Source organism: Mytilus trossulus, chromosome 12 (genome assembly GCF_036588685.1).
Source record: "Mytilus trossulus isolate FHL-02 chromosome 12, PNRI_Mtr1.1.1.hap1, whole genome shotgun sequence".
Classification (NCBI taxonomy): Eukaryota; Metazoa; Mollusca; class Bivalvia; order Mytilida; family Mytilidae; genus Mytilus; species Mytilus trossulus.
The window spans coordinates 46,917,136-46,930,585 of record NC_086384.1 but is presented as its reverse complement, the minus strand read 5'-3'; the positions used below and the strand labels follow the sequence as shown (position 1 = coordinate 46,930,585).

The window sequence follows — 13,450 nt, the reverse complement described above, 5'->3', positions numbered from 1 at the left end:
AAAAAAACATTTGTCAAACAGTAAAATAATATAATAACATGACTTACTATCGATTTTTTTTTTTAACTTTCTTGTCATATTTTATAATTGATTTCCAGGAAAAAAATATTTGGACCAGTTGCAAACTTTGCTCTAGATTTTTTTTAACACATTCCTAATCATTTCCTTATATTTCATTAAGCTGTTAATAATTTAGCATGATACTTCGACAGCATCCATATTTCATAAATTGCTTTTGATATCTTAAAACAAATAAACTTAAACCGCTCTTACATTTTTTCAGACCGAACATGAACCTTATCAAACAGAGACAAAAATGTAAAACAACGCCGTCTTCAATGCAGAAAATAAAATTTTGTCTTTGTGATATTGAAAAACTATAATGCTATTGTGTTTCAAGTCTGGAAATCCAGACTATAAAATTACAAAAGTAGGAAAATAAATGTTATTTTATTTCTGTCAATTCATTTTTTTTTTAAATCTCAGGAGAAAAAGCCAATAAATATTTTCTTCATTCTACGACTTTGTAGACAAAGTTTATCAAGTTTGCTACTAGTTGTTCATGCATTAAATATTTAATATTAAATATAAACTTTATTTATAAACTGCAGTACTGTGCATCTAAAAAATATATTCATGAGATATCTACTTTCTTGTTTTAGGGACAGCAGCCAGGAAAAGGTGCTTAGTAAAAATGGCTCATTTTGAAAAGATACTAATTAGCATTAAAATTCACAATTTCTAAAAATTCTGAACAAAAATATATTGTAGTTATTGCTATTGGTTTTAAATTAAAGTTTCAAAAAACTATGGTACGTGTTCTTCAAACTTCTTGCAAATATCTCTGAAATTGACATTTTTTATTATGTTAACACTGAAATTTGCAGTAAAATTTTTTTTTTTAAATATTTACAATAGTTTACTCTCTTAGCGCCTTTGAAGCTATTTAGCCTATAAATTAATCATTTATTTCAATTATTCATAAAATGATAACACTTATCACAAAAAAAATATTTTTTATTTATAACACTATCAATTTTTTTTTCTAACAATCAGCTATTAAACAATTATCTTTATTATTTTTATCAGTATCAAATTATTTGGAATACTGTAGTCATTTTTTCAAAGCAATCATGGTACAAATATTTTTGTATAAAATGATTTCAGGTCTTAAACAACAGGTTTAATTTCAATGTCTTTCTGAGACATAAAAATAAAGTCAGTTCCTATTAAAATAAGAACTTCTATTAAATTTGTATGGGGGCTAGGAGGAAAATTGAAAAAAAAGGCAAAATAAGCAACTTGGCAAAAAATAAAAGGCAGGATGACAACTTATGTAAGAAGTCAGGATAAACGGATAAAAAAAGTCAGGACAGAATTGAGTGAAAAATAAAAAGGTAGGACAGAGATAACAACTTAAAAAACCTTTTCATCCCCCCCCCACCAATTTTTTCCTCCCATAAAAGTCAAATGGTAGCTCCCTTAAAAATTGCAAGATTAATTGTTAATAAATTCAGCGAGATTTGCATACAGATATATATATCAGGTAACAGAAAGCAAGTTGTTATTTATAGCATAATTACTTAAAATTGCATTATTGGCAATAATAAAAACATTGAAATAATTTCTGAATTTAAAGTATGAAATTGCAAGGTGAGTGACGCATGCAGAGCAGAAGATGGCTATCATATCAATGCACCCAGTTCCAGAAGCGTGAAAACAATTCCATCAGTTTTTTTAACTTAATAAATTAATCCTAATTGTTTCAAAAGTTTCAATAGGGAACATTGATAAAATTATTCAAACTAGATTCAGCATATTTTGAACATTGGTAAGGTCAACAACTAGAAATTGACTATAGACAAAGCGTGCATCAGCGTGCATCTTTTTTATTTCTACGTCAACTTTGTCATTTGTTTGGCCTTTCAACTGACTCTTTACACTGATTATTTTAAAGTTCTTTATTGCAGTAGATTAACATCTTTAAATTATTTGCTGATATCAAACTAAGAAAATGCATAATGCTTCTATAAGACTAGTGAACACATAAGTTGATTCATTTATAGAATTTTGAACCAGCTACAGAAAGAAGCCCTATGGTATATTAGACAAGCTAGAAAGGGACCTTGAAATATTGAACCAGCTTGATAGGGGCCCATTGAATATTGGACAACCTTGATAGGGGGGCCATGGAATATTGGACAAGCTGGATAGGGGGCCATTGAATATTGGACAAGCTTTAGAGGGGGCCCATTGAATATTAGACAAGCTTGATAGGGGGCCAATGGAATATGGGACCAGCTTTAGAGGGGCCCATTGAATATTGGACAAGCTTGATAGGGGGCCCATTGAATATTAGACAAGATGGAAAGGGACCATGAAATATTGGACCAGCTCAATAGGGGCCCATTGAATATTGGACCTGTTACACTATTATGGCCAATGATTATATTGAATTGAAGAGTCACATAGTACATATAAACAGAGAACATTTGTTAATGAATGTCAAAATTTGTTTCAGTTACATGACTTTTAAAAATATAAAAAGTTTGAAAAAATAATCTTAAAAAATCTTCTACAAATCAACATAATCCAGAATAGAGCAAGTTTAAAGAGTTTATAAATTTTGAAATTATATCTGCGCAGCAAAAATAAAACATAGATATTGCGTAAAAATATATTTCACATTTCTTGTACCAAAAAAAACAAACCTGCCGTTTTATTACAACATTCACTCTACAGTTAAGAATTATGTATATCAAATAATAGCTTATGTCACTATCATGGGCCAAAGAGAGTTTTTGAAGCACATAACAGTAATTGTGAAAAAACAATATTGAGAAAATCTGTCTAAATTGAGGTTCATTTCAATTTTTCAGATATGACCATAAGGTCTATGAACGCCATAATTGTCCCTCAGTGTGATTAATTATTTATTGAAAACAACTAATAAAATTGAGAACGGAAATGGGAAAAATGTCAACCCAAGCAAAGAGCAGATAACAGAAGAAGGACACCAATGGGTCTTAAACACAGAGAGAAAATCTTGCACCCAGAGTAGGCATAAATATGAAATAGAAAGAGGAGAAGATAAACTATAACAAAGTCATCATTAATTAAAATACTGTGGATTCATTAATATTCGTTGGATACCAATTTTCGTGGATTTCGTGGGTACAGTGGAACCACGAATTTAAATGTTCAATGAAATACTGATTTTCTAAAGGAATGTATGCAGAATTTGCCAAAACAACGAATTTACATATCCACTAATTTGCAAGTTTTAATCAATCCACGAAAATTGGTACCCACGAAAATAAATGAATCCACAGTATATCATATCCACCCAAATACTGTCTTTTCAAATCTCTGTTAATATGCAGACGGGTAAAGTTATTGCCTAAGAAAATCAATCTATTTTATGCAGACGGGAAGAGAATAATATCGTTTAAAAAAATCAATCGGTTTTTATATCTTTTTATTATCTTTCAATAAATTTCCAAGGTTTTATGGAAGCTCTTTCTTATTGTTAAAATTTTGTCATCAAGCGTCTTAATATTTTTAATTGTATTATACCATTTAAAACAAAATAACTCTGAAAACAATTCCCAATAGGAAACTAATTCTATGCAAGATTATCTACTAAAATACGAATAATTCCTTTCAAAAATCAATTGAAAATATAAAATCATCCTTGAATCATCTCAATGAAAAAAATAATATACTGAAATTTTTCTGAAATAATTGCTGGCGTCAAATGTACAGAGTGTTAAATTCCACACAATTTTAAACAACTTACTAATCTAAGTATTAGCTTTTCATTCATTACATGTTCAATACAACAAAAAAATGTTTTCGATAAGAAAAAAATTCTTAAATTATCTTCTTCTACTACACTGTTAGTACATAAGTACTTTAAAGTTATATCTTGATTTTTTATCAACTTAATTTCCTTAACAATCTTTTTTTTATAAAAGAGTTGACAAGCTATTTCTGTTTTTTATCACGTTTTTTTTTCTTCAACAGTAGTAATTTAACAAGACAATAGTAATTCTTTCGTGTTATTTTTTCTTCCTTTTTTTCACAGATATAAATGAACAATATACTGTAATCTACGTATTTTTCTTCAACAGGTAGAATTTTTACAAGACAATAGTAATTCTCTGGTGTTATTTTTTTCTTCTTTTTTTTCACAGATACATCAATGAATGATATTGTGAAAATCTTTGTATTTTTCTTCATGTTTTATAACAGAATGGATAGAAACAAATGCTAGAATAACTGACAAAACTTTAGAATACTGCAAATAGTCAGCGTCAAGCTGTGAATTTGATTTATAGCTTTCAGAGCCGCAAAACATAATACTACAAGAAAAATGTCAAATTTCTATACATTCCCCAACAAAAAAATGTTACTATGGAAACAATTGGCATTTTTCATTTAAATTATATTTTTTTTTTTATAATAATCAACAACAAAAAATTAAAGACACATAAAAAAATCAATTTACATCAAAAACCTGTTGATCAAATAAAAATAAAAATTATGTTAGCAACTAATTAGCTAATTAGTTTGACTAATTAATCAATTAAGGTATTAATTAAGGACTGACCTGAGCCATCTCGGCTGTGAAGAAGTCCAAGCGCCAAAAGCCTCATTGTACATTGTTCAATCTTTCACGGAAAAAATAATTATGTCCGATGTAATTATGTAAAAAAATTATAACAGTCAACCACAGTGTGAATGTTTTTTTATCACAATAAAACGGATCCTATGTCCTGAGCTGACCTGTGGTCAACACTACCAGTCAGGTATTCTTGATGTAGTACAACCACGTGTAATTCCTACTAATAACTCTCTGTGAATGACAACAATTTCATGTTTTGGTACATATCACTGCTAATTGTATACAAACGTTACCTATATAACATAGACACTTTTATCTACTAAAAATCACTCGATCAGAACAGAACAATTTTCATCCAAACTATACAAGAAAAACAAATATATATATATATATATAAATATATTTTTATTGATACACCTAACCTATTATATTTAATTCTTTGATTTGCGTGTAACCCTTTGGTACCCCCTAGATGCTTTATCTTCTGCAATTTGATCTTCTGCTGTTAGAAAACAACTCTCTGCTTTTCAAACTATTGACATTATTTTGAAAACACATGTACAAATAAAAAGCCATTCTTGATTTTATGATTTATGAATTGATAATTTTTTTTATTATCTTTATTAAGACAGATATTTTTATTTTTTTTTATTTTTATAATTAGATAAATTTACCCGTTATAGGACTGGTTTTCATTTTCGCTGATAATTATAACTTTTTTAAACATATTGTGAAATTATTACAAAAGATTTGTAAACTGAAGAATGAAATAATTTTTAATGTATATTAGTTCTCTTTTAATGATGATTTTATGCTTTGTTTTATTTCAGACTCTCTCTGAGAATACACAATCTTGATGAAACTGATTGTACAAGTGAAACTAACGTGTTCATGTCATTTTCTTTGTTTATTTCTTATATGATTTTTTAAGAAAGATAATCATACAGCAAATTAACAAAAACAAGAGGCCCCAATGAGTCAGCAGCACAAATCAGATTAATTTTAAACTGCTATAGATAAATTATATGATTGATTGTTGGTTGCTTAAGGTCCAGTGGCAAATATTTCATGAATGTTCAGGCAGAGGATAAAAATTATAATACTGATATCCTCAGACAATTAAACTACTAATTGAGATCAAAACAAGATTTACAGTCAGCAATTGCAAAAGAATCATTCTCAACCTTGCAAAAAGTCCAAACTGAAATAAATGTAAATAGAATGATCAAAAAGCCATGCGAAGACCCATATGTTTATTTTTTTAAACATAGTGTGAAAGGGGTACTATTACTTTGTGTTAAAAGGTTCATATGAGCTAAAAACCTGACCCATGCCTACCTTTAATAAAAATCTGCTCATCAAACTGGTTGAACATAAAAGAAAATATGACAGTTGCAGGTACAAATAAACAAGAATGTGTCCACTGTACACGGATGCCCCACTCCCACTATCATTTTCTATGTTTACTGGACCGTGAAATTGGAATAAATTGTCTAATTTGGCATTAAAATTAGAATGATCTTATCAAAGGGAACATGTATACTAAGTTTCAAGTTGATTGGACTTCAACTTCATCAAAAACTACCTTGACCAAAAACTTTAACCTGAAGTGTAACAGACTGAAGAACGAACAGACAGAAGTACGGACGGACGAACGAACGAACAGACGAACGAACCAACAGACAAACTAACGAACGGATGAACGGACGGACGCACAGACCAGAAAACATAATGCCCCTCTACTATCGTAGGTGGGGCATAAAAAAAAATATAGTTAGACATGTAGTTGCTGAAATTAAATATGTTATAAATGGGTTACTGACAGACAAATCAGAGGTAAACCAGAATCTTGTCTTGTTTGGAGAAAGAGAATGATATTGATAGCGATGAGAGAAGAATGTATCAAATGATGAGTGCTTTACATACAGTGGCTGATATTACATGTATATTTAAGGATGTTCGCTGCTCAGTTTCAAAATAAATAACTTTTCATAAAACTAGTATGTATTGATAGGGAATAAATTGGAGAATCCAAAAAGCCAAAATAATATAGGGGTCAATGTGCTTGTTTTCGAGATATTAGCCATTGGAATTTTGACGGGAAAATGTTCTCTCTTGAATTTTCATAGCTTTATCATTGACCAGTTAAAGTTCTCAAATACTATTAAAAAATAAATAAAATTTTATAAGACTTTTCCAAATGACTTATTATTATACATGTAAAAGATTTATAAAAAGAAAAATGGGGGTTTATGGGGAAAATATTTTAAGGCATTCAAATGGATAAAACCAGAGGAATCCGAAAATCTGACAAAAAGTCCAAAACATGACAAGCAGACATCCTTAAGCTGAGAGTATGTAAATGTGATATGAATATTATACCTGCTTTATATCAGATTGACACTGGGCAAGATTTGTAATGGGTTCTTAACATACAGTGGCAAATATTACATGTATATTTAAGCTGGGAACATGTAAATTTGATATGAATATTAACCCTATTTTCTATCAGATGAAGTTCTCTAGACAATAATTGTTATTGTTACCTTATATACAGTGGCAAATATTACATGTATATCTAAGCTGAGAACATGTAAATATTATACATGTATGGATTTTAACCCTGCTTTGTATCAGATCAACACTGGGCAAGATTTGTTATGGGCACTTAACATACGGTGGCAAATATTACATGCAGATTAAAGCTGAGAACATCTAAATGTGATATAAATATTTACCATTTTTTCAATCAGATGAAAACTAAGCAACAATTACTATTCTTACGTTATATACAGGAACTGATATGACATGTATATTAAGTAGAGAATATGTAAATGCTATATGAATTTTAATCCTGTTTTCTATCAGAAGAACACTGTGCAAGATTTGTAATGGATACTTAACATACAGTGGCAAATATTACATGTATAATAAGTTGAAAACATGTAAATGGGATATGAATATAAACCCTCCTTTATATTAGATCAAAACTGGGCAAGATTTGTCATGGGTAGTTTATATACAGTGGCAAATATTACATGTATTTTTAAGCTGAGAACATTTGCTATGAATATCAACTGTTTTATTTTACATCAACACAGGACAAGACTTGTCATTGTTAATATATACAGTGGCAAATATTACATGTACAGTATATTTCAGTTGAGAACATGTAAATGTGAAATGAATTGTAACCCTATTCTTTATCAGAAAGATAATGGGCAATAATTGTTATTGTTAATTTATATTAAGCAGCAAGTATCCAATGCATATTTAATCTGATAACATGTAGCTGTGGTGTGAATATTAACCCTGCTTTATATAAGATCCCCACTGGGCATGATGTGTAATGGACACTTAACATGCAGTGACAAATATTACATGTATATTTAAGTTGAGAACATGCCAAAGTGTTATGATTATCAAATCTCCTAATATCAAATTACCACTGTGCAAGATTTGTAATGGATACTTAACATAGAATGGCAAATATAACATGTATATAAAAGCTAAGAACATGCAAGCTTGATCTGAATTTTATTTTCTTAACCATGTTTTTTTATATTTTAAACAATGGGCAAGATTTGTAATGGATACTAAACATACAGTGGCAAATACTATAGAAGAAAACTGTTAGATATTCAATTATTGTACAAAAACTGTTTACAATAAGGGTAATTCAATGCAGATAACTATAATGAAGATTTGACAAATTATAACCCATGTTATAAAATACTGACAAATTATGACCAAGATTATACAATATTGACAAAATTGTGAACATGGTTATACAATACTGACAAATTATGACCAAGGTTATACAATACTGACAAATTATGACCAAGGTTATAAAATACTGACAAATTATGACCAAGGTTATACAATACTGACAAATTATGACCAAGGTTATACAATACTGACAAATTATGACCAAGGTTATACAAAACTGACAAATTATAACTTAGTTATACAATACTGACTTATTATGATCAAGGTTATACAAAACTGACAAATTATGACCAAGGTTGTACAATACTGACAAATTATGAACAAGGTTATACAATACCGACTTATTATGATCAAGGTGTTACAAAACTGACAAATTATGACCAAGGTTATACAATACTGACAAATTATGAACAAGGTAATACAATACTAACAAATTATGACCAAGGTAATACAATACTGACTTATTATGACCAAGGTTATACAATACTGACAAATTATGAACAAGGTAATACAATACTAACAAATTATGACCAAGGTAATACAAAACTGACTTATTGTGATGAAGGTTATACAAAACCGACTTATTATGATCAAGGTGTTACAAAACTGACAAATTATGACCAAGGTAATACAATACTGACAAATCATGACCAAGGTAATACAATACTGACTTATTATGATCAAGGTGTTACAAAACTGACTTATTGTGATGAAGGTTATACAAAACTGACTTATTGTGATGAAGGTTATACAATAGCCACAAATTATGACCAAGGTTATACAATACTGACTTATTATGACCAAGGTTATACAATACTGACTTATTATGACCAAGGTTATACAAAACTGACAAATTATGACCAAGGTTATACAATACTGACTAATTATGATCAAGGTTATACAAAACTGACTTATTGTGATGAAGGTTATACAAAACTGACTTATTGTGATGAAGGTTATACAAAACTGACTTATTGTCATGAAGGTTATACAATAGCCACAAATTATGACCAAGGTTATACAATACTGACTTATTATGACCAAGGTTATACAATACTGACAAATTATGACCAAGGGTATACAATTCTGACAAATTATGACCAAGGTTATACAATACTGACATTATGATCAAGGTAATACAATACTGACAAATTATGACCAAGTTTATACAATACTAACAAATTATGACCAAGGTTTTACAATACTGACAAATTATGACCAAGGGTATACAATACTGACAAATCATGACCAAGGTTATACAATACTGACAAATTATGACCAAAGTTAAATAATACTGACAAATTATGATCAAGGTTATACAATACTGACAAATTATGATCAAGGTTATACAAAACTGACTTATTGTGATGAAGGTTATACAAAACTGACTTATTGTCATGAAGGTTATACAATAGCCACAAATTATGACCAAGGTTATACAATACTGACTTATTATGACCAAGGTTATACAATACTGACAAATTATGACCAAGGGTATACAATACTGACAAATTATGACCAAGGTTATACAATACTGACATTATGATCAAGGTAATACAATACTGACAAATTATGACCAAGTTTATACAATACTAACAAATTATGACCAAGGTTTTACAATACTGACAAATTATGACCAAGGGTATACAATACTGACAAATCATGACCAAGGTTATACAATACTGACAAATTATGACCGAGGTTATACAACTGACAAATTATGACCAAAGTTAAATAATACTGACAAATTATGATCAAGGTTATACAATACTGACAAATTATGATCAAGGTTATACAATACTGACAAATTATGATCAAGGAAATACAATACTGACAAATCATGACCAAGGTTATACAATACTGACAAATTATGACCAAGGTAATACAATACTGACAAATTATGACCAAGGTAATACAATACTTACAAATTATGATCATGGTTATACAATACTGACAAATTATGATCAAGGAAATACAATACTGACAAATTATGACCAAGGTTATACAATACTGACAAATCATGACCAAGGTTATACAATACTGACTAATTATGACCAAGGTAATACAATACTGACAAATTATGACCAAGGTTATACAATACCGACTTATTATGATCAAGGTTAAACAATACTGACAAATTATGACCAAGGTTATACAACTCTGACTTATTGTGATGAAGGTTATACAAAACTGACAAATAATGACCAAGGTTATACAATACTGACAAATAATGACCAAGGTTATACAACTGACTTATTATGATCAAGTTTATACAATACTGACAAATTATGACCAAGGTTATACAAAACTGACTTATTGTGATGAAGGTTATACAAAACTGACTTATTGTGATGAAGGTTATACAATACTGACAAATTATGACCAAGGTTATACAATACGGACAAATTATGACCAAGGTTATACAATACTGACTTATTATGATCAAGGTTATACAATACTGACAAATTATGACAAGGTTATACAAAACTTATACAAAACTGACTTATTGTGATGAAGGTTATACAAAACTGACTTATTGTGATGAAGGTTATACAATACTGACAAATTATGACCAAGGTTATACAATACTGACAAATTATGACCAAGGTTATACAATACTGACAAATTATGACCAAGGTTTTACAATACTGACAAATTATGACCAAGGTTTTACAATACTGACTTATTATGATCAAGTCTATAGAACTGACAACTGCTGACATTGGTAATATAGAACTGACAACTTGGTCAACATTTACAATTAATTCTCCATAGGTGGTAATGGTAATGTTTTCCTCCTTTGCTCAGTCCATGTTGTTTACTTGAACATGTATGATGGCTCATATCGAAGCTGATACATATATACATGTCTGGTTAAATTTTAGGGATGGCAAGTGCAATTACTTTTTTCGCAACTTGCTGACATTGGTAATGTAGAACTGACATTATTGTAATGTAATAATGATATGAAATTTTATCCCACCCTCTAATTAAATATTGGAATTGTACCCCTAGCAACTATTATGAAAAATATGTGAATAATTATTATATATATACTTTCTGAGAAATACAAAAAAAGTTTTGATCATCTATTTTATTTTAAATGGGCAAACAACAATGTTTGTCAGAAAAAAAAGTAAAATTAGTTTGGGAAAATAGTTTTTATCCAAAAAACTGTTCAAAACTTTACTACCAAACAAAAAAAATCTGAGAGTTAAAAAAGTATAGTATTTGCATTTAAGGCTCTTTACATTCAATTTGTATTTTTCTTCCAGATTTTTTTTTTTAAATCAACTACTTCAGATAAAACACAAACATAGATGAGTGCCTGGAGGGTGTTTACAAAATAAAGAATAAAGGCCAAAGGATGCAAAGAATGGACCAAAATATTTAGAAAAGAGAAAATGAGTATTTTGTTTATAAACATTGTGTATAAGATCCGTAGCGTACAGTTAAGATAAAATTAAGTTAGAAAACAGAAACGTAAAATTCAGCAATTAGTCCATTTATAAAGGGACAACACTCTAAAATGGTATAGGAGACCTCCCCAAAATTCCAACTTGATCTGTTTTTGTAGTAATAAGCATTCTGTATAAGTTTCACAATATTTGGTTGGGGCAAACTTAAGTTGGAGTATGGTAACCAACTTCCATATTACAGATGTACAGACGTAATGAAGGACATACAGACATTAAGGAGGTACAGATGTACAGAAGTTATGAAAGATGTACAGATGGACGTACAGATGTACAGAAGGAGGTACAGACGTACGGAAGGATGTACAGATGTACAGAAGGACATACAGACGTAAAGAAAGAGATACAGACATACAGAAGGACGTACAGACATACAGAAGAATGAACAGATGTACAAAAGGACATACATATTGATGTACAGAAAGAGGCACAGACGTAAAGAAGGAGGAACAGATGTACAGAAGGACACACAGACATAAAGAAGGAGGTACAGATTTAAAGGAGGTACATATGTACAGAAGAACATACAGACGTACAGAAGAATGTACAGATGGACATACAGACATAAAGAGGTAAAGATGTACAGAGTGACGTACAGACGTACCGAAGGAGGTACAGATGTACAGAAGGAGGTATAGACGTACAGAAGGACATACAGATGTACAGAAGGACATAATGATGTACAGGACATATCGGATGTACAGAAGGATGTACAGATGAAAAGAAGGATGTAAAGATGTAAAGAAGGAGGAACAGTCATACAGAAGGATGTACAGACGTACAGAAGAAGGTAAATATGTAAAGAAGAAAGTACAGACGTACAGAAGAAAGTACAGACGTACAGAAGAAGGTACATATGTACAGAAGGATGTACAGACATAAAGAAGAAGGTACAGATGTAAAGAAGGATGTACAAATGTACAGAAGCACGTACAGACATAAAGAAGAAGGTACAGATGTAAAGAAGGATGTACAAATGTACAGAAGCACGTACAGACATAAAGAAGGATGTAAAGACATACAGAAGGACAGACAGATAAGGATAAAACTGAATGCTCCCTGATTTACAGCAGGGCAAAAAAAAAATCCCCAAAAGACATTAAAAAACAACTTGTTTGAATTGTTTTACATTGTCTTATCAGGGCCTTTTATAGCTGACTATGCGGTATGGGCTTTGCTCTTTGTTGAAGGCCGTACGGTGACCTATAGTTGTTAATGTTTGTGTCATTTTAGTCTTTTGTGGATAGTTGTCTCATTGGCAATCATACCACATCTTCTTTTTTTATATTAACCTTGGAAACAAAAAATATTATTAAAGGCAGCATTTATTTGAAGTCCTTGCAATCTGATGTGTTGATGACATAAGTGATTTAATAATATTCTTTTGGTTTCAAAAAGACCCTGACATCCTTAGACACATCCTGACAACGGGTCTGAAAATATCAAGTGATTGGGCTAAAAACCTCAAGTGTTGGGGCTAAAAACCTCAAGTGTTGGGGCTAAAACCCTCATGTGTTGGGGCTGAAAACATCCTGTGTTGGGGCCGAAAACCTCAAATGTTGGGGCAGAAAATCTCAGGTGTTGGGGCTGAAAACCTCAGGTGTTGGGGCTGAAAACC

General features: G+C 30.3%; 1 protein-coding gene across 3 annotated transcripts in view; it reads right to left on the bottom strand.

Annotated features, from left to right (window-relative positions):
* Positions 1-13,450, bottom strand: part of LOC134692706 (zinc finger protein squeeze-like) — a 136,350-nt gene that overhangs the window by 114,080 nt on the left and 8,820 nt on the right. The window contains exon 1 of one of the 3 annotated variants that reach the window (XM_063553196.1): positions 4,613-4,841. The exons of the other annotated variants lie outside the window; for them this stretch is intronic. Within the exon in view, the coding sequence (XP_063409266.1) occupies positions 4,613-4,665 (53 nt within the window). The 5' untranslated portion in view covers positions 4,666-4,841. Of the gene's footprint in view, positions 1-4,612; positions 4,842-13,450 lie in introns of those variants that run through there. 3 annotated transcript variants of the gene reach the window in all.